The sequence below is a fragment of the Poeciliopsis prolifica genome, unplaced genomic scaffold (assembly GCF_027474105.1).
Source record: "Poeciliopsis prolifica strain line A6 unplaced genomic scaffold, Auburn_PproV2 SCAFFOLD108, whole genome shotgun sequence".
NCBI classification, from domain to species: Eukaryota; Metazoa; Chordata; class Actinopteri; order Cyprinodontiformes; family Poeciliidae; genus Poeciliopsis; species Poeciliopsis prolifica.
In genome coordinates, this window is record NW_026562483.1 from 772,718 (window position 1) to 794,330 (window position 21,613).

The 21,613-nt window shown below is 52.4% G+C and overlaps 1 protein-coding gene and 1 pseudogene across 1 annotated transcript; both read right to left on the reverse strand.

The window, feature by feature from the left end:
* Window positions 1-9,244, reverse strand: LOC129354328 (TBC1 domain family member 9B-like). Its single transcript, XM_055023829.1, is given in 30 exon segments — window positions 1-717; window positions 719-1,167; window positions 1,237-1,328; window positions 1,402-1,446; window positions 1,529-1,582; window positions 1,765-1,833; window positions 2,747-2,812; window positions 3,083-3,323; window positions 3,390-3,458; window positions 3,527-3,625; window positions 3,706-3,839; window positions 3,906-3,984; window positions 4,064-4,239; window positions 4,242-4,265; window positions 4,440-4,542; window positions 4,544-4,558; window positions 5,101-5,324; window positions 5,396-5,581; window positions 5,630-5,707; window positions 5,754-6,000; window positions 6,449-6,533; window positions 6,535-6,637; window positions 6,640-6,653; window positions 6,717-6,753; window positions 6,756-6,974; window positions 7,054-7,137; window positions 7,140-7,281; window positions 7,349-7,467; window positions 8,397-8,506; window positions 9,035-9,244. Coding segments are annotated over 30 exon segments (3,612 nt in total). The 5' UTR covers window positions 9,157-9,244; the 3' UTR covers window positions 1-590.
* A 2,217-nt stretch (window positions 9,245-11,461) lies between these two features.
* On the reverse strand, window positions 11,462-20,595 carry LOC129354318 (E3 ubiquitin-protein ligase RNF130-like; annotated as a pseudogene).
* Window positions 20,596-21,613: the final 1,018 nt, after the last annotated feature.

The following is a 21,613-nucleotide window of genomic DNA, read 5'->3' on the forward strand; positions in this document are numbered from 1 at the left end:
CAGGTTTCTCCAGGTTTATTGGAACAGATCAATAACTGATTAATGCAACAGATTTAAAAGCAGGCAGATAAACAGATAAAAACACTGTGACGTCACACTGTACAGGAAGTAAATGGGGCACAAAAACAACAACTACAAAATAAAAACTTGAATGAACACTGAACTTGTTTTTTGTCAGCCATTATTTATTATTTATTTTATTTTACTTCCTGTGATGACATCACTACAGAGTCATGTGACAAACAGGATGTATATACACCTGTTCACCTGCAGCAGACTGGGGAACCAATCAGAGATCAATAAACACCAGCTAAGCTTTTACTGTGAAACACCCACAGGAAGTCACATGATGATGTCATAGCTCAGTCAGTGACTGACCAGTCAGAGACACTATTGATGTTGCATCGTCAGCAATGGTCCAATCAGACTCAAACGGACACAGGAGACGCAGGTGACCAATCAGGAGGCGGGAGAACTGAGTGGTGATCAGTAACCAGGTAACCAGGTGATCATGTAACCAGGTAACCAGGTGATCATGTTACCAGGTAACCAGGTGATCATGTTACCAGGTAACCAGGTGATCAGGTGAGTCAGGAGGAATGCTGGCTGAGTTCGTGGTCGGAGGCGGAGCTTATCTGGCGCTCCACGGCCCGCTGAGCCTTACAGGCAGCCATTTTGGCCTGGATGTCCATCTTCCTCTCGAAATACTCGACCAGCCGGTTCTGTCAACAGTGAGGCCAGCACTTGCTCAAAGGTGATTGACCAATCAGCGTCCAGCGCGCTTCCCCGCCTCTCCTCGCCGCTGACCAGCACCGTGTCGTCGGCGATGTCCTCGCACTGCAGCGAGCCGGAGCTCACCACCGAGAACGACGACACCGACGCGTCGTCCTTCGTCTCCTCGTCGGACGTGGTCGGCTCCAGCTGGGCGTCGGCCAGAGCCCGGCACACCTGGGCGTCGGCCGAGGTTCCCTCGCCGGGCCCCTCCTCCCCGGGCCGGGCGGGAGGCGGGGCCTCGGCCCTCTTGGCGCCGTTGCCGAACTTCTTGCCGACCTCTCCGATGCGCAGCAGGAGGCTGGCCACGGTGGCGATGGCGTGGTACAGCTGCTGCTCGCTCGGCTCCTCGCTGAACATGTTGTACAGCGTCTTACACAGCTCGATAAACTGCTCCTGTCACAGGTACACAGGTAAACACACCTGGACGGCCTCACCTGGGAGCTCAGCAGCACCTGGACTCACCTGGTTCATCCTGGGCAAATCCTTGATGGTTTCCCTCTTGGGCTCCTTCTCTTCTGCCCACATCCTCAGGTAGTACCTGTAGTCCTTCACCTCTGACACCAACAAGTCAACTCAGGTGAGATGCAGGTTTGACACCATCAGCGCTCAGCAGGAGGCGGCCATTACCTTTCTTCTCCTCACCATCTTCTCCTCCATTCTTTGGTTCTTCACCTGTTCAGGAGAAAACATCATCATCATCATCATCATCATCATCATCATCATCATCAAACATGGTTCAAGAACCAGAACCAACCTGATGTCACTTCCTGCTGCCGCACAGAATCCAGATCAGACAGGAAGGAAGATTCTGGAAGAGACATGAGGAAGAGGAGGAAGAGGAGGAAGAGGAGGAAGAAGAAGAGTCGGTGTTGGTCAGAGCTCAGTGGCAGCAGGAAGTCCAGCAGGTGAAGGATATGTACCTCTACATCTGTGTGTGTGTGTGTGTGTAGGTGTGTGTGTAGATGTGTGTGTGTATGTGTGTGTGTGTACCTTGATGTTTGTCCTCAGTGAAGAAGTGTGTGGCCTCCAGAGCAGACTCCGCCTCCTCAGCACACAGAGCTGGAACAGACAGACAGGTGTCAACACCTGAGGGGTCAGCCTGCACTTTGACCTCTGGGTAGCAGCTACAATCACCGCTTACAGTTTAGCAGTTAGCTGCTAAGCTAGCAGGGTAGCGAGCATGCTAACATAGTGGAGCAGTAACTGTGGTCAATGTGACGGATAAAAACTTTCTGTTGGTGAACATTCATCTAATGTTCCCTAACGTTCCCTAATGTTCCCTAACGTTCCCTAACGTTCCCTAACGTTCCCTAATGTTCCCTAACGTTCCCTAACGTTCCCTAATGTTCTCTAACGTTCCCTAATGTTCCCTAACGTTCCCTAACGTTCCCTAACATTCCCTAATGTTCCCTAACGTTCCCTAATGTTCCCGAATGTTCCCTAATGTTCCCTAATGTTCCCTAACGTTCCCTAATGTTCCCTAACGTTCCCTAACGTTCCCTAACATTCCCTAATGTTCCCTAACGTTCCCTAATGTTCCCTAATGTTCCCTAATGTTCCCTAATGTTCCCTAATGTTCCCTAATGTTCCCTAACGTTCCCTAACATTCCTAATGTTCCCTAACGTTCCCTAACATTCCCTAATGTTCCCTAACGTTCCCTAATGTTCCCTAACGTTCCCTAACATTCCCTAATGTTCCCTAACGTTCCCTAATGTTCCCTCTGCACTGCAATCAGAATGAAAACCCAGGTGAATGTTAATTGTTGACCCTGGTCCACAGAAGGTTGCAGTCAAGGGTCAGAGGTCAAATTAAAGGGAAATGCTCCATTTTTATCTAAATTTTGATTGTTCTGGTCTGAGCATGCTCAGTGTGAGATCACCAACAGAACACCTGGGGACGTCAGGTGGGACCTCTGGTTCCGGTCGGCGGCATTGGGTCGGATCAGAACCTGAGTATCAGGTGAGCTGATACCTGGTGGGAGGTGGAGCTTGTAGAGCAGCTTCAGCTTCTCCGTCATGTCGCCGTGGAACATCCCACCTGCAGAACCACAAACCCAGTGAGACCGGGGCTGACAGAACCGACCGGGGCAGACAGAACCGACCGGGGCAGACAGAACCGAACGGGGCAGACAGAACCGACCGGTCAGACAGAACCGACCGGGGCAGACAGAACCGACCGGGGCAGACAGAACCGACCGGGGCAGACAGAACCGACCGGGCAGACAGAACCGACCGGGGCAGACAGAACCGAACGGGGCTGACAGAACCGAACGGGGCTGACAGAACCGACCCGGACGAGCCGACTCACTGAGGCCGGTGCTGAACTCTTTGAAGTTGACCAGCCCGTCCTGGTTTCTGGTCCAGCAGCCTGAAGAGCGGGCCGACAGCGCGGGGGTGTGGCTTCCGCAGACCCAGGGGGACAGCGCCGAGAAGAGCTGGGCGAACTGGACCGGGTCGATCCGGTACTGCTCCAGGTAGGGCAGGCTGGGATCGTGGCGCTCCGCCGCCGAGCTGCTGGAGCCCCAGTAGCAGCTGGTCATGTGCTTGGACTAGGACAGACAGCAGGGGTCAGACCGAGAGGACCTGAGAGGACAGAATCTCAGGCGACCTCTGACCTTAAAGAGACAGTACAGCTCCTCCAGCTCCTCGATGCTGAAGGCCAGCTCCGTCATCATCGCCCTCACCTGCAGAGAAACACCTGTGAAGAGACCGACCTCGTCTCTGTGGACGTGAAGTGTCCACACACACCCACCACGCTCCTCTTCGCCGTGTCTTCCAGCGACTGGATGACCTTTAACCTCTGCTTAAAACGCATCTGCTCGATGACGTCAGACCGCAGGCTGCCGAACTTCTGCAAGACAGACGTTTGATCCACCTGAGACCTTCCAGTCGACCAGGTGACCACCAGGCAGGAAGTGACATCACTCTGACCTCATAGGACGCCCTGATGAGGTCGAAGACGTCGATCTCCTGCGGAGGGTCGTCTCCGCTCGTCAGCAGGGCGTGGAGGTGGGGAGTGGGCGGAGCCACCGTCTGCTTGTTCACAACGTTGTCCAGGTACCTGCAGGACAGGTGAGTTTATTACTGGACCGGTCCGGACCGGACCGTATTGGGCCCGACGGTCCCACCTGCCCAGATGGTCATGGCTTCGCCCTCATCGCTGCAGACCAGCAGGGCGTCCATGTTGTCATGAAGGACGGCCAGCGCCACCTGCAGACGGACGAGGTCGAAGGTCAAGGGTTTGTCTGACCGGTACGCGGCGAGCAGTCGGCGCCACGCGGCTCCGTACCTGGAAGATGACCTTGATGCCTTCGTAGAAGAAGCAGTCGACCAGCAGGACGGCGCTGTCGAACGGCATGACGGACAGGAAGAGGGTGAGGAACCAGGACAGGCTGATGGTGGTGATGACGCCCAGCGCCTGCATGTGGTCGTAGAGGGGCGGCAGGAAGGCCCGGGTCAGCTCTCGAACACGCCCTGGTCCACCAGCGCGCCTGAGGGGACAGAGCGTCAGGTGCGCCACCTGGAGGACGCCGCCAGCAACTACGCCCAGTGGGCAGGTACAAGTCACCGAACCATCGAACACCGTCCATGGTTCTGTTCTAGATTGGGATTCAAGAATCTCAACCCCCGGCCCGGTTCCCACGGCCTACGGCCCGGTCACTGACCTACGACCCGGGTGTTGTAGTAGTCGGGCAGCATGCGCTCGCACAGCGCCACCAGCAGCCAGAAGGCCTCCTCCTCGGTTCCGTACAGCAGCAGGACGGATGTAAACGATGTTCATGGCCTGCAGGAGGCGACAAAGTTTCCAGTAAAGTATCAACATTAGAGCTCAAATTTCTGTTCATCCTCAGCGACAGCATCAATATTGTCTATAGACTCAAACAAGCATCTACACATTATTTACAAACACGATGCTCAAACTCCAGGGTCAAACTCCAGTCCTCAGGGGTCACTGGCTGCCCTGCGACCTTCAGATGAGCCATTAAGGCTCTGAGGATCTGAGCTTCACTGGAGGAAACGAAGCCGATTCATTCCAGCGTTTTGAACCTGAGGCTCATAAAACCTGCAGGTCCCGGGTTCTGGCCGGGTTCTGGCTGGGTTCTAATCGGGTTCTGGTCGGTTCTGGCCGGTTCTGATCGGGTTCTGGTCGGGTTCTGGTCGGGTTCTGGCCAGGTTCTGGCCGGTTCTGGCCGGTCCCGGGTTCTGGCCAGGTTCTGGCCGGGTTCTGGCCGGGTTTCTAATCGGGTTCTGGTCGGGTTCTGGCCAGGTTCTGGCCGGGTTCTGGCCGGGTTCTAATCGGGTTCTGGTCGGGTTCTGGCCGAGTACCTGGCAGTAGCCGATGTTGGGGTTGCGGTGGGCGTAGGCGGTCAGGACGCGGCGCAGCGCGGCGATGCCCGTCTCGTTCTGGAAGGCTCTGTGCTCGGGCATCGAGCGATGGAGGTCGCGCTCGATCTCCTCGGCGGCCAATGAGCAGAGGCCCGTGGCCTGCTCCACCAGGTCGCCATAGTAACCAGGGTGAGCGGCCATCTCGTTCTGAGCGCCTGCAGAGACGGGAGGAGACGGGTAAACGGAGACAGGGACAGGAAGCGGGGACAGGAAGCGGAACGGGGACGGACCGGAGACAGCAGCCACAGCTCCCCCCTCAGGCGCTCCGGGATCCCGTTCAGAACCAGCTCTCGGGTTCTGGAGGTTCTGTACATGCAGACGCCCCGGCCGAACTCGGAGAAGTGAATGTTCCACGCCTCCTCCTTCATCCGCTCCTTCATCTGCGGGACGGAGGACGGGTCAGCGTCTCCCGGCGCCCCGCCTCGCACCGGGAATCGTACTCACAGCTCGGGCTCCCCGGCCGTCCTGCTGCTGTACAGCCGCAGCAGGCCCTGCTGGGCGGTGGGCAGGCCGCCGTGGTAATGGCGCCCCTGGTGGGCGGAGTCGGCTCCTGCGGTTGGAGGACGCCGGTGGAGCCCTGGGAACAGACAGACGTGAGACAGAACCAGAACCACAAGGTTCTGACAGCCAAGCCTGGCGTACCGGGGAGCCAATCAGAGACAGCGGATTGGTGTCGCTCCACGAGCCGTCCGGCGTCCGCTGCAGGAAGTCTGAGATCCGCTGAACCAGGAAGTCCCTGTCTTTGAGGTTGGCGAACAGGAAGTTCATCTTGTTCTTGGTGCTGATGGAGACGGGAGACGGCAAGACGCTGCTGCTGTCCGCCTTCTCCACGATGGTCACCTGAGGAGCAGAGGATCATGGGTAAATTACAGGACAATCGTCTCCAAAAGCTGCAGACCAAGAACACGTGGGACCAGCAGCTTCCACATGAAGGTTTGCTTTTTACCTAAAAGATTTTAGCCCTTTTCAAAATGGCCGCCGTACTTGTCTGGAACAAAATTAGCACTAGCTATTTGGGAATAGCTAGTGCTATGTTCACTAACCGCTAATTAGAGTCTTGGCTATTAACTGCTAAACACGTAAAATCATTAGCTGAAGCTATTGCTAACGCTCATCTTTCTCCTTCCTGTTGACTGACAGCAGAGTCCTCACTTCTGGAACTGCAAGGGCTGATGGGAATCTGGAAACGCCAGACTGAGGGTGTAGCGAAACATCAGAACATCTCAGACGGTTCCGTCCACTGCAGTCGCAGCAAGAATCGGCCCGGTTCTGCTGCTTCCGGGCTCACCTCTCTGAGCGGGATGATGAGCTGGCACAGCTCCTCCTCTCTGCTGCAGAAGCAGATGTAGTTGTGGAGATGAACAGCTGGCCCCCACGTGCATCTTGGCGAACGGCGTCCACAGCGTGCAGTCCGTGTGTCCGTCCAGCCGCTCGTCCCGCGTCAGCCGAAACATGGACCGGTACCGCTCGTTCTTGGCCGGGCGTCGAAGTCCCTGCAGAAGAACGCTGCCGATGCGGTCAGAGGTTTGGGCACAGAGAAAAGCTCAGAGTGAGACCTCTTCAGGGCAGAGACGTTCTTCAGCGTCTTGCAGGCCTGGGCAGCGAGCGGTCGGCGGCGAACGCCTCGTTGTCCAGCAGCTGGCGCATGGCGATGTTGGCGAGCTGCTCCATCAGCTTGAAGGCATCGTTGACGTTCAGGAACATGGAGAAGAAATGCTCGGCGTTCCGGGTGCTCACGCGGACGCTCTCCGGGAACACCAGCGTGGCGTTCTTCTCCAGCTGGGTCACCTCGGTCCACGGCACCACCAGCGTCACTGAGCGGATCGGACAGCGGCGACACGTCAGCCATCGCTGCGGACAAGTTAACGCCGGCGTGCGATTGGCTGACGGTACCTTCCTTCCCCAGCAGGAAGGAGTAGAAGCACAGGTGGTTGATGGACAGGTAGAGCCAGCCCTGGCGCGGGACACGCCCCTTCAGTAGCTGCAGGAGTGATAGTTGACCAGCTTCTCCTCCTCCGGCATCCCAAACAGCTTCCGCATCTTCAGCTCCGCCTCCAGGAACTTCCCGCTGTTCTCTTCCTGCTCCTCGCTCCGCTTCAGCCGCTCTCCTCCGATGATGCCCTGCAGGAAGTGACATCACTAAGCAGACAGGAACACATCCCAGCGAACCAAACCGGCGGAGACGTACCGAGATCTTCCCTTTGACGAAGGTGATGACGTCTTCATCGTTGTCGAAGATGAAGATGGTCTGCAGCAGGTTGGATTCCAGGAAATCCCAGTGCTCCGTGATTTCCTTCCTGGAGGAACCTGAAGACGAGAAGGAAGCAGAACTCGGAAAACACATCCAGAACATTCCCAGTCCCCCCAGTCCTCCCAGTCCTCCCAGTCCCCCCAGTCCTCCCAGTCCACCCAGTCCTCCCAGTCCACCCAGTCCCCCCAGTCCCCCAGTCCCCCCAGTCCTCCCAGTCCCCCCCGTCCCCCCTCCCCCCCAGTCCCCCCAGTCCCCCCCCCCCAGTCCCCCAGTCCCCCCCCAGTCCTCCCAGTCCTCCCAGTCCCCCAGTCCCCCCAGTCCTCCCAGTCCCCCCAGTCCTCCAGTCCCCCCAGTCCTCCCAGTCCCCCCCCCAGTCCCCCAGTCCAGTCCCCCCACCCCCCCCCCCGTCCTCCCAGTCCCCCCAGTCCTCCCAGTCCCCCCAGTCCCCCCAGTCCTCCCAGTCCCCCAGTCCTCCAGTCCTCCCAGTCCCCCCAGTCCTCCCAGTCCCCCAGTCCTCCCAGTCCCCCAGTCCCCCAGTCCCCCAGTCCTCCCAGTCCCCCCAGTCCCCCAGTCCCCCCAGTCCTCCCAGTCCCCCAGTCCTCCCCAGTCCCCAGTCCTCCCAGTCCCCCCAGTCCCCCAGTCCACCTAGTCCTCCCAGTCCACCCAGTCCTCCCAGTCCCCCCAGTCCTCCCAGTCCCCCCAGTCCCCCAGTCCTCCCAGTCCTCCCAGTCCCCAGTCCCCCAGTCCCCCCAGTCCTCCCAGTCCCCCAGTCCCAGTCCTCCCAGTCCCCCAGTCCCCCCAGTCCTCCCAGTCCACCCAGTCCTCCCAGTCCTCCCAGTCCTCCAGTCCCCCCAGTCCCCCAGTCCCCCCAGTCCTCCAGTCCACCCAGTCCTCCCAGTCAGTCCATCCTCCCAGTCCTCCCAGTCCCCCCAGTCCCCCCAGTCCTCCCAGTCCCCCCAGTCCATCCTCCAGTCCTCCTGCTCACCACAGGCGATGTTCCAGTAGATCTGGGAGTCGGCGGTCTGCAGCAGGATCCTGTAGGGAGCCACCCTGGCGCTGGAGTCCAGAACCACGTCCAGCGTCCCACCAGGAGGCCTGCAGAGACACCAGGAGACGCCTTCAGGACCTCCCCGCTGCAGCGCCCTCTAGCGCAGATTAGACGGTACTACAACAACTTCTACCTTACGCTGAAGACATCCAACTCTACATATCGACCCATGACCCCATGACCTCCACCCCTCGGTGCCCCAGTCAACATAGGGCACTAGAACGGTCCATAAGGAACCGAGTGTTCTTGGTTCTGGTTCTAGGGACTGGCGGACACTGGCAGGTTCCTGTAGTGACCTTTGACCTCACAGGGTGAAACATAAAACCACCTGTTGGGTTACCAGGAACTCAACCAAGTCAGCTGAGCCCTCGTGACGTCAGCGCCCGTCCGGAACCGGGTTTCTGGTTCGCATCTAACGATCCGGAACCGCGCCTGGTGTTGCCATGGAGATCCACCAGGCTAACCGAACCGACCCGGTTTGCTGAGCATTACCTGGTGGTTCTGCCAGAACGGTGTCCATCAGTGGAACCGGACCGGACCGAGCAGCCCTCAGACAGAACCGAACAGAACCGGACCTACCGGACAGCCCCCCTCCGCGGCCGTGCCCCCTCCTCCTCTGCAGGATGAAGAACGGGTTGGCCCGCTCCGAGACCCACAGAGCCCCGGCCAGCAGAACCTCCTCCGGTTCGATCCACATGGCGGCCCGCTGCGCTGACCCAAAGACCCGGAACCAGGTTCTGTCAGGTCCTGGCTCTGTTGTTTTCAGCGAGTCTGATGACTCTGCATCACTTCCGGTGTGACACGTCAGGCCACGCCTTCTACGTGCTGTACGACATGACGTCAACATGTTTCTAACGGGAAACACGAGCGCAATATGGCGGACGATGCAATATTTTTCATATTTAATATTTCTTGTTCATGATCAGGAATTCGCTGCATCGATCCGCAAAATGAGTTTGTAAGAGAAGAAGTTTTAACCTGACCAGTAAAAATAAATCAATTAGACAAATCATGGGATTCAAGTTACAGAAATTATCATGAAATTCTTTTACTGGACAAACTGAGGGAAAAAAGTTTCACAGAAAAAAAAAATCTTGACAGCTGGAAAAAAAGAAAAGTTTATGCAGAAACAAGTAGGCGGTTCTGAAGAAACCCTGGTGTCCAATTAGGAACCGTTTCAATCAACATGCTAACATGCTAACACTGGCCAGTAACCAATAACATGATTGATTACTCAACATTTAGACACACATTTTAGATGGTAGTTGTTAAATGTAACATCTCAAATATTAGCTAAGTTATTGATTAGCATGTTAGCTAAACATAAAAATAAGACATTGTGAATAGAACCTAAAGTGATAATATCGAACAGGTAATGTTATAACTAGCTTACCTTATAAGATTAACTAATTTGCTAATATTAGCATACTGGCAGATACTAGCATGTTAACTAGCTGTAATCTATGCAATTAAGGACATCATAAGCTAATACATATCTTATGTTAATATTAGCTTGTGGCCATATCCAAAGATGTGAACAGTTTCAGATTTATGGACTAACGCTAAAATATGCTAACATTAACTGTTATGCTAACAGCAGCCTATGCTGCATTCCAACTGAACTCAGAAAATCCTATTTATGAGTCAGAAAAATCAACTGAAAGTACCTCCCTGATGTCAACCTTGAAAAAATTGACTTAAAAATCCAACATGGCTGCTCCTCATGTCAACAATAGAAGCTTTAGTGGAAACATGTTTGACAAAAATCAATGTTGCAGCTCTAACCGTAACTGATTAAAAGTGGCCTTTGCATGTGGAGAGTAGAGCTTAAATCCAACTTCATAGAGATGCTGCAAATGTTTTAGTTTGATAAAAATCTGAAGTTCTAGAAGTCTCTACAGAGTAAATCCAAAAGTTGCTCTTTTTCTCTCAGTGAACTGATTTTAATGTGAATGATTCTCCTGGGAAGTTTTGACGGATGAACTTCCAGAAAGAAGGAGACGAACTGCAGTGAATGCAGCAGACGCTTTAATGACGTTTAATCAGACGTGATGCTGCAGCAGTAAACACACAGAGGACCCCCATCATCACCATCATCATCAGAGACAGACAGGGACAGACAGAGAGATGTGGACAGCACCTCGGTGTCTCCGGACATTTTCAGGTCACTTATTACTGCTGAATCAATCGGATTATAGATTCTTTAATGCTGTTTATATACTGATTATAAGTATTAATACACGCTGAGTAATTCAGAATACACTTGAAAGCAGCAGTCCGTCCCTGAAGGAGCGTCCTCACCGGGATTTCCTGCTAGAACACCAGAAATGTTTTAGAACAGGAAGGAATACGGTCCCTGAAGCCCCAATCTCCAGCAGAGCTCCGCCCCTCCAGCACACAGAGCTCCGCCCCTCCAGCACACAGAGCTCCGCCCCTCCAGCAGGCAGAGCTCCGCCCCTCCAGGACAGAGCTCCGCCCCTCCAGGACAGAGCTCCGCCCCTCCAGGACAGAGCTCCGCCCCTCCAGGACAGAGCTCCGCCCTCCGGCAGGCAGAGCTCCGCCCCTCCAGCAGGCAGAGCTCCGCCCCAAAGGAAGGTTTCAGACGTTCCTGATCTGCTGATTCCTTGATTAAAGGTTTGTAGAAACTGGTCAGGTTTTGAGTTACTGATCCAAAAAAACAGCATCATTTTCAGAACCGAGGCTCAGCATAAGGAAGGATTTCTGGAAGTTAGAACCTTTAGCAGGAGACACAAATCTCTTCAGGCACAAGAAAACATTCCCAGCGTCTTTACCGGAACGTTTGGCTTTTCAGTTCTTTAGCATCTAGAACATGTGGGACCCTGAACGTTTTACATCCTGGTCATTTCCACAGACACTGAGAAGTGAGGCCGGGCGGTTCTGATCCAGAAACAGGAGAGGAGCTTTAAAGGAACAGGACCAGTTTGAAACTTGGGATTGTTGGGAATGTCAGTAAAGTCTTTCAGTGGCTGAAGGCGGTCGCTCTCCAACAAGAACCCCCCTGGCAGGACGCCGCCGCCGCCGCCGCCGTGGGGGATCGGTGTTGGCGTGCGGCTGTAACCATGGCGACCGGTCTCAGGACTTGTCGTCGTGGAGATGGAGCGACGCCTGCATGTCGGCAGCTCCACCTCACAGGCGATGCTCCGAGGAGACGCGGAGCTCCTGTTGAAGAAGTGACCTCCACCTGCAGAGGCAGAAAACATCAGAACCGGTACCAGAACCAGAACCAGAACCAGGACCCAATCCATGGTGACTCTGAGCAGAGCTGCAGCTCTGGAGGTAAACCGGGTCTCATTACCTGAACAGGTGAACGGAGCAGCTCTTTACCTGGACCTATCGATAGACGTAGCCGTTAGCATCTGAGCTACTTCACATCAAGTTCTGGTTGTTTGGATTTAAAATCATTCAAAGTTGTTGAACTTTTACACGTCAGTACGATGCTGCATGTGATGCTGCATGTGATGCTGCATGTGATGCTGCATGTGATGCTGCATGTGATGCTGCATGTGATGCTGCATGTGAGCTGCATGTGATGCTGCATGTGATGCTGCATGTGATGCTGCAGTTTGGTGTGAAACTGCAGCATCAGTTTAAAGTTTCTCAATTTATTGCATGGATGAGCCTGAAGTTTGTTGGTTCACGTATTGATCAGACGTATTGATTAGACGTATTGATCAGACGTATTGATCAGACGTATTGATTAGACGTATTGATCAGACGTGTTGATTAGACGTATTGATCAGACGTATTGATCAGACGTATTGATTAGACGTATTGATCAGACGTGTTGATTAGACGTATTGATCAGACGTATTGATCAGACGTATTGATCAGACGTATTGATCAGACGTATTGATCAGACGTATTGATCAGACGTATTGATCAGACGTGTTGATCAGACGTGTTGATCAGACGTGTTGATCAGACGTGTTGATCAGACGTATTGATCAGACGTGTTGATCAGACGTGTTGATCAGACGTGTTGATCAGACGTGTTGATCAGACGTGTTGATCAGACGTATTGATCAGACGTGTTGATCAGACGTGTTGATCAGACGTGTTGATCAGACGTGTTGATCAGACGTGTTGATCAGACGTGTTGATCAGACGTGTTGATCAGACGTATTGATCAGACGTATTGATTAGACGTATTGATCAGACGTATTGATCAGACGTATTGATCAGACGTATTGATCAGACGTATTGATCAGACGTATTGATCAGACGTATTGATCAGACGTATTGATTAGACGTATTGATCAGACGTATTGATCAGACGTGTTGATCAGACGTGTTGATCAGACGTATTGATCACGTATTGATCAGACGTATTGATCAGACGTATTGATTAGACGTATTGATTAGACGTATTGATCAGACGTATTGATCAGACGTATTGATCAGACGTATTGATCAGACGTATTGATTAGACGTATTGATTAGACGTATTGATCAGACGTATTGATTAGACGTATTGATCAGACGTATTGATCAGACGTATTGATTAGACGTATTGATTAGACGTATTGATTAGACGTATTGATTAGACGTATTGATCAGACGTATTGATCAGACGTATTGATCAGACGTATTGATTAGACGTATTGATCAGACGTATTGATCAGACGTATGATTAGACGTATTGATTAGACGTATTGATTAGACGTATTGATTAGACGTATTGATCAGACGTATTGATCAAACGTATTGATTAGACGTATTGATCAGACGTATTGATCAGACGTATTGATTAGACGTATTGATCAGACGTATTGATCAGACGTATTGATTAGACGTATTGATCAGACGTGTTGATTAGACGTATTGATCAGACGTATGATCAGACGTATTGATCAGACGTATTGATTAGACGTATTGATCAGACGTATTGATCAGACGTATTGATCAGACGTATTGATCAGACGTATTGATCAGACGTATTGATCAGACGTATTGATCAGACGTATTGATCAGACGTATTGATTAGACGTATTGATTAGACGTATTGATTAGATGTATTGATCAGACGTATTGATCAGACGTATTGATCAGACGTATTGATTAGACGTATTGATTAGACGTGTTGCTCTGCAGTGAAGTTGAAGCGTTCTGATCTTCTGGGTTCTTACTGGTTACGGCCACGGTGATGTCGGCGGGCGTTCTGGGCGCGGTCTCAGCATGGGGGGGGCTGAGCGGCTCCAGGCTGATGGACGGCTGGTTCTGGTCGCTCAGCGGCGCCCTCTGGCTGCCGGATGTCTGACCGACACCCAGTCGGTCCACATCCAGAACCACGGCGTCCACACAGGGCAGACTGGTCTGAGACAGAGGCCAGAGGGACACAGTCATCCATCACACATGTCGCACAGCTGCTGATGACATCACACCTGTCCTCAGGTGTGATGTCAGCGGTGACTCACCATGATGCCCAGGGCTTTGAGGATGTTGAGTTGCACATGGGACAGGTGCAGTGTTCATTCAGCCAAGGATCCACACACACCTTATGGAAGACATGTCTGCAAGAGACAGGGACACTCTGAGACACTGTGAGACACTCTGAGACACACTGAGACACTGTGAGACACTGTGAGACACTCTGAGACACGCTGAGACACTCTGAGACACTGTGAGACACGCTGAGACACACTAAGACACTCTGAGACACTCTGAAACGCTCTAAGACACTGTGAGACACGCTGAGACACTGTGAGACACGCTGAGACACACTGAGACACTGTGAGACACGCTGAGACACACTGAGACACGCTGAGACACACTGAGACACACTGAGACACTGTGAGACACGCTGAGACACACTAAGACACTCTGAGACACTCTGAAACGCTCTAAGACACTGTGAGACACGCTGAGACACACTGAGACACTGTGAGACACGCTGAGACACACTGAGACACTGTGAGACATGCTGAGACACACTGAGACAAACTGAGACACTGTGAGACACGCTGAGACACTCTGAGACACTGTGAGACATGCTGAGACACTCTGAGACACTGTGAGACATGCTGAGACACACTGAGACACTCTGAGACATGCTGAGACACTCTGAGACACTGTGAGACACTGTGAGACACACTGAGACACACTAAGACACTCTGAGACACTCTGAAACGCTCTAAGACACTGTGAGACACGCTGAGACACACTGAGACACTGTGAGACCACGCTGAGACACACTGAGACACTGAGACACACTGAGACAAACTGAGACACTGTGAAACACGCTGAGACACTCTGAGACACTGTGAGACACGCTGAGACACACTGAGACACTCTGAGACACGCTGAGACACTGTGAGACACACTGAGACACACTAAGACACTCTGAGACACTGTGAGACACTCTGAGACACTGTGAGGCACTCTGAGACACACTAAGACACTCTGAGACACTGTGAGACACTCTGAGACACTGTGAGACACTCTGAGACACACTAAGACACTCTGAGACACTGTGAGACACTGTGAGACACTCTGAGACACACTAAGACACACTGAGACACTCTGAGACACGCTGAGACACTGTGAGACACGCTGAGACACACTGAGACACACTAAGACACTCTGACACACTGAGACACTGTGAGACACGCTGAGATACACTGAGACACTGTGAGACATGCTGAGACACACTGAGACACTGTGAGACACGCTGAGACACTGTGAGACACGCTGAAACACACTAAGACACTCTGAGACACTGTGAGACACACTGAGACACTGTGAGACACACTAAGACACTCTGAGACACTGTGAGACATACTGAGACACTGTGAGACACGCTGAGACACACTAAGACACTCTGAGACACTGTGAGACACGCTGAGACACTGTGAGACACTCTGAGACACGCTGAAACACACTAAGACACTCTGAGACACTGTGAGACTCTCTGAGACACACTGAGACACTGTGAGACACACTGAGAAACTGTGAGACACGCTGAAACACCTAAGACACTCTGAGACACTGTGAGACTCTCTGAGACACACTGAGACACTGTGAGACACACTGAGAAACTGTGAGACACGCTGAAACACACTAAGACACTCTGAGACACTGTGAGACTCTCTGAGACACACTGAGACACTGTGAGACATGCTGAGACACGTTGAGACACTTTTAGAGATGCAGGACGGTTCCAGTCAGCAAAACCTGACCCCTTCAGGTTTGGACCCGGTTCTGGACTCACTTGCAGGGCAGAATCCGGACTATGTCGTTCAGCTGGTACGCCTCGATGCACACGGCACAGTGGTTGAAGTCCGGGTCCGTTTCCTTCAGGACAGACAGGAATGACAACAGAACCAGAACCGTTCTGTGCAGGTCCGATCAACGACTGGTCATGTTAGTTTACCTTGTCTCCTTTCTTCATGTCCTCGTCGTCAGCTTCCCGATGGCTTTCTTGGCTGCGTCTCCTAGGCGACGCTGGGGGACAGAGACGACAGACGTTATCGTCCAATCAGGATGAAGCGTCCCTGGTGGAAGTGATACAAAGCTCCGCCCACAAACAATTAAAAACCAGTTTCTGCCCTGCAGTTTGTGTGCATGTCCTCCATTAACATTCAGATTGTTTGTTAGGGAAAAACAAAAACTACAAACCCAGCATTCATACACTCTGTAGCAGGAGAAGAAGAAGAAGAGCGTTACATCACTGAAGATCATAGAAAACATTTCTATCCACAACCAGCACCTGACTCCACCCACCAGGACCTGCTGCCTTCAGGTGCCGTGTTTGGAGTCTCCATCTGGACCTGAATGCAACATGGCGGCAGTCCAGTATCTAGCCTAGCTAGGCCTCATCTAGCCTAGCCTCATCTAGCCCAGCCTAGCCTCATCTAGCCTAGCCTTGCCTCATCTAGCCTAGCCTAGCCTCATCTAGCCTAGCCTCATCTAGCCTAGCCTAGCCTAATCTAGCCTAGCCTCATCTAACCTAGCCTCATCTAGCCTAGCCTCATCTAACTAGCCTCATCTAGCCTAGCCTCATCTAGCCCAGCCTAGCCTCATCTAACCTAGCCACATCGATCATAGCCTCATCTAGCCTAGCCTAGCCTCATCTAGCCTAGCCTAATCTAGCCTAGCCTAGCCTCATCTAACCTAGCCTCATCTAGCCTAGCCTCATCTAACCTAGCCTCATCTAGCCTAGCCTCATCTAGCCCAGCCTAGCCTCATCTAACCTAGCCACATCGATCATAGCCTCATCTAGCCTAGCCTAGCCTCATCTAGCCTAGCCTAATCTAGCCTAGCCTAGCCTCATCTAACCTAGCCTCATCTAGCCTAGCCTCATCTAACCTAGCCTCATCTAGCCTAGCCTCATCTAGCCCAGCCTAGCCTCATCTAACCTAGCCACATCGATCATAGCCTCATCTAGCCTAGCCTCATCTAGCCCAGCCTAGCCTCATCTAGCCTAGCCTAGCCTCATCTAACCTAGCCTCATCTAGCCTAGCTCATCTAGCCCAGCCTAGCCTCATCTAGCCTAGCCTAGCCTCATCTAGCCCAGCCTAGCCTCATCTAACCTTGCCTCATCTAAACCTAGCCTCATCGATCCTAGCCTCATCTAGCCTAGCCTCATCTAACCTAGCCTCATCTAGCCTAGCCTCATCTAGCCCAGCCTAGCCTCAGCTAGCCTAGCCTAGCCTCATCTAGCCTAGCCTCATCTAGCCTAGCGTCATCTAGCCTAGCGTCATCTAGCCTAGCCTAGCCTCATCTAACCTAGCCTCATCTAGCCTAGCCTAACTGCCGCCTCAGCCGTCTCACCTGCTGCGGTGGCGGCCGGCCCTATCGGATCTTCTGGATGAAGTAGAAGACGAGCCAGGCGGAGGAGATGATCATGAGGACGATGAAGGAGACGGAGACGAAGACGAGCGATCCGCGGTTCAGGTTCCTGCTGGGACTACGGAAGCCCAGAGAGGCCAGTACCGTCAGGTTCCGATCCAGGTGGGCCAGGATCTCCTTCCCGTACGCCTCTGTGATCATCACCGCGACGATGTCGCCTGTACCTGCACACAGAACCGAACAGAACCCGGCCCGATTCTATAAATCAGAACTGAACAGAAGCTGACCCGATTCTGCTGATCACATTACACCAGCCTCTCCTTCAGAACCAGGCAGCAGGTTCTGTGTGATCTGGTTGATTTCCAGGTCAGAACCGCCTCACAGGTCAGAGAGAAAGCCAACTTGGGCTGGCGGTTGAATTTACTCTCATCGATCGCCAGGAAGGACACTCTGCAGGTTCTGACCCGGTTCAGATCTGGGCTGTCAGTGTCTTTTGACCCGGTTCTGACCTTCGTGGCCCATCTTGACGGTCTTGTCGGTGGAGTTGTTGTAGACCAGAACTGCCGTGGCGTTGTAGGCGGCGGCCTTCAGGATCTTCTCCCTGAAGGTGCAGTTCCCTCGCTGCAGCAGCGCCACCCAGTGGACGCTGCGTGGCGGAAGCAGGAAGCGGGTGTTCGGGTCGCAGCCCTGCCGGTCCACCACTGAGGAGACACCGTTACCATGGTTACTGTCCCCAAGATGGAGGTCCAGAGTTTTTATTTGAGGTACACACATTTAAATGGCCAAACAGCTTGCCATACATCAGGCAGAGGTACAGGTGGTATCATGATGTGGGACACTTTAAGAATGTGGCAGCAGTGAGACGTCAGAACAAACCAATCAGAGGAGCCCAGAACATGTCTGGACCGGTTCTGGAGCTGAACTGACGGAATAATAATATTCCTAGATTAAACTGCACCGGCTCTGACATCACTTCCTGTCTGTAACAACAACACTCCTGTCTGTAACAACATCACTTCCTGTCTGTAACCACAACACTTCCTGTCTGTAACAACACCACTTCCTGTCTGTAACAACAACACTTCCTGTCTGTAACAACAACAATTCCTGTCTGTAACAACAACACTTCCTGTCTGTAACAACAACACTTCCTGTCTGTAACAACAACACTTCCTGTTTGTAACAACAACACTTCCTGTCTGTAACAACAACACTTCCTGTCTGTAACAACAACACTTCCTGTTTGTAACAACAACAATTCCTGTCTGTAACAACAACACTTCCTGTCTGTAACAACAACACTTCCTGTTTGTAACAACAACACTTCCTGTCTGTAACAACAACACTTCCTGTCTGTAACAACAACACTTCCTGTTTGTAACAACAACACTTCCTGTCTGTAACAACAACACTTCCTGTTTGTAACAACAACAATTCCGTCTGTAACAACACTTCCTGTCTGTAACAACAACACTTCCTGTCTGTAACAACAACACTTCCTGTCTGTAACAACAACACTTCCTGTTTGTAACAACAACACTTCCTGTCTGTAACAACAACACTTCCTGTCTGTAACAACAACACTTCCTGTTTGTAACAACAACACTTCCTGTTTGTAACAACAACACTTCCTGTCTGTAACAACAACACTTCCTGTCTGTAACAACAACACTTCCTGTTTGTAACAACAACACTTCCTGTCTGTAACAACAACACTTCCTGTCTGTAACAACAACACTTCCTGTTTGTAACAACAACACTTCCTGTTTGTAACAACAACACTTCCTGTCTGTAACAACAACACTTCCTGTTTGTAACAACAACACTTCCTGTTTGTAACAACAACACTTCCTGTCTGTAACAACAACACTTCCTGTCTGTAACAACAACACTTCCTGTCTGTAACAACAACACTCCCCCTGTTTAAAGGAGGAACCATTTCAGGTCCTGACTCTGTGTGATCAAGCCACCGGCAGTAGAAGCTGCAGCAGCAGCAGCAGGTTTCTCTGCAGCAGCAGCAGCAGCAGCAGCAGCAGCAGCAGCAGCAGCAGCAGCAGCAGGTTTCTCTGCAGCAGCAGCAGCTGCAGCAGCAGCAGCAGCAGCAGCTACAGCAGCAGCAGCAGCAGCAGCAGCTGCAGCAGCAGCAGCTGCAGCAGCTCCTTCAGCTCCTCTCTGCAGTGTCCTTGCAGCGCCTGACTGTAATCTGACACTCCAGACCAGAGAGACGCTCCGTCCTTCAGCAGCCAGAAACCTCTGCAGTGTCTCAGCCGGACTCAAAGCCGCTGCGTCCTAAACTCAGCTGCAGCAGCGACTGCGAGAAAAACTCACGGCTGCAGCAGAAGACTACAAGACAGTTGCCATGACAACAGTCAGGTCCAGAGCTCAGTGCAGATTCAGACGTTAACGAGGTGAAACCAGCTTCCAGTTATTACTCCCAATCTCTAGGACCAGACTAACACCTGGGACTCTGAGGCAGTGTCAGGTAGGTCATGTGACCTGTGACGCGAGTACCTCCACGATGCGGCGCCGGCGTGAGGACGATGCCCCGGGCGTCCATCTTGGGAGAGTCCTGGCCGTACGTCCCGTCCTCGCTGCTCATCGTGTGGACGGGGGACCCTCGGTCCATGACGTGGCGTTCACCGTGGCGTCCTCGATGGAGTTCCTGTCAGCGCGTCCCGCTGCCGCAGAGCGGGCCTGGACCACGACCTGCACCAGAACCAGCATGAGGACGCCAAGGATTGGGAAGCAGGTCCAACGGTGCAGGTCCATGTCTGCCGGTCCGGTTACATGGAACCTGCCAGAAGGAAAAACCCAAACGTCAGTGGGGCCAGACTACAACACTGGACCCAAAGCGTTCGCACAATATTTAGGACTGTGATAATGACAGAAGTGGCGATAAGAATCTTTTCCAATCTTGGTTTTGAACAGATTCCTGCAGCTTTCCAAACTTATTTATTGATGCTTTTGTTGAACAAACAGTGGAAAACTATTTAATCCTGACACGATGATCCATTTAAATTCTTATGAATGAAATTTAACACAACATATGATAAATGATACAATAAATGTCCAGCCCTGTCAGTGCATGTCCCTCTGTGTTCCAACCCCGTCTCTGTCCCTGAACGCTAAATATTACAAACTTCTCATTTTTAATCATTTCCACGTCCGTCTTCCTGCCTGTCAGGTTGTTCTGACCGGGCTTCCTTAAAATCCATCTTACCTTAAAACGTCTCCAGGTGTCTCCAGGTGTCTCTAGGTCTCTCCAGGTGATGTCTGTCCTCTCCCGGACGTCTTCCAGGTCTTCTCCGTGTCTCCGGCTGGTTTTGTCCCCTTCTCCTCCAGATGTTGGTTTCTGTCCCAGATTGTCCTCCAGATGGATGCCGCCTGCGGAAGGGCGCAGTAAACCCTGGGTTCAGACTGCCAGGTGAGACAGCTGTGAGGACATCAGGAGACGGTCAGCCTGCGGAACAGAACCGAAACCTCATCTGGACCTTGGTTCCGGAAGCTCCTGCACTGAGAGCGCCTGGCTGTGTTCCGGACTCCGTCTGGTCCCGGTTCTGCAGTGAGCCCACCTCCGTGTCTGCGGTGGCTGCTTCGGCCCGCTTCGGCCCGGTTCGGCTGTCTCCGCTGGACTCCCGATGCTTCGGGCCAAGCCGGGCCGGCTCCGAACCTCTGCTGGTTCTGGTGGGACGGATCGGACGGGCTGTGGGGGGGGGTTCTGTTCAGGTCGGCTTCAGTAACAACAGCTCGGTACCTCAGTTCTGGCATCGACGCACCGCGCAAGCGCAGAACATCAACAGGGGAGCGTCAGAGCGCGTGTGACTGTGATTCACCTTCCCTTGGAGATTTAGAGGAGATCTCGCGATAAGGGGCGAGATGTCAGCCATCTGATTGTGTCCTGATCAGATTTCTCATCGATTAGTGATCAGCGATCAGAAAGGGAAGAGGGACACCTGGTGGACACTGACAGAAAGTGCAGCTTCCATTTTATTTACTTGGTTTATAAAGTTAGAAATCACAACAAGTTCATCTGGCACATCAGGCTCCAATTAATAATCCATTCCTGTCAATCATATTTTATCAATCAGTTCATCATGAATCTGCCACCACCGATGGAGGTTTGGCAGATCGGAACCAGGAGAACTTTCTGCGTTCATGTGAAACAGGTGATGCAGCTTCAATGGAGAGAAAACCAGAAAAATAAAGATGATATGTGGAAACAAGATGAATGTTTTTTCAACATTTGTTGGAAATGGAAACTGTTCATCGTTACAAAAAGCTTAGAATGATGTTCATTCAGTCATGACGTCATGCTGACACCAGTAAAACATGGATTCATGCCATTA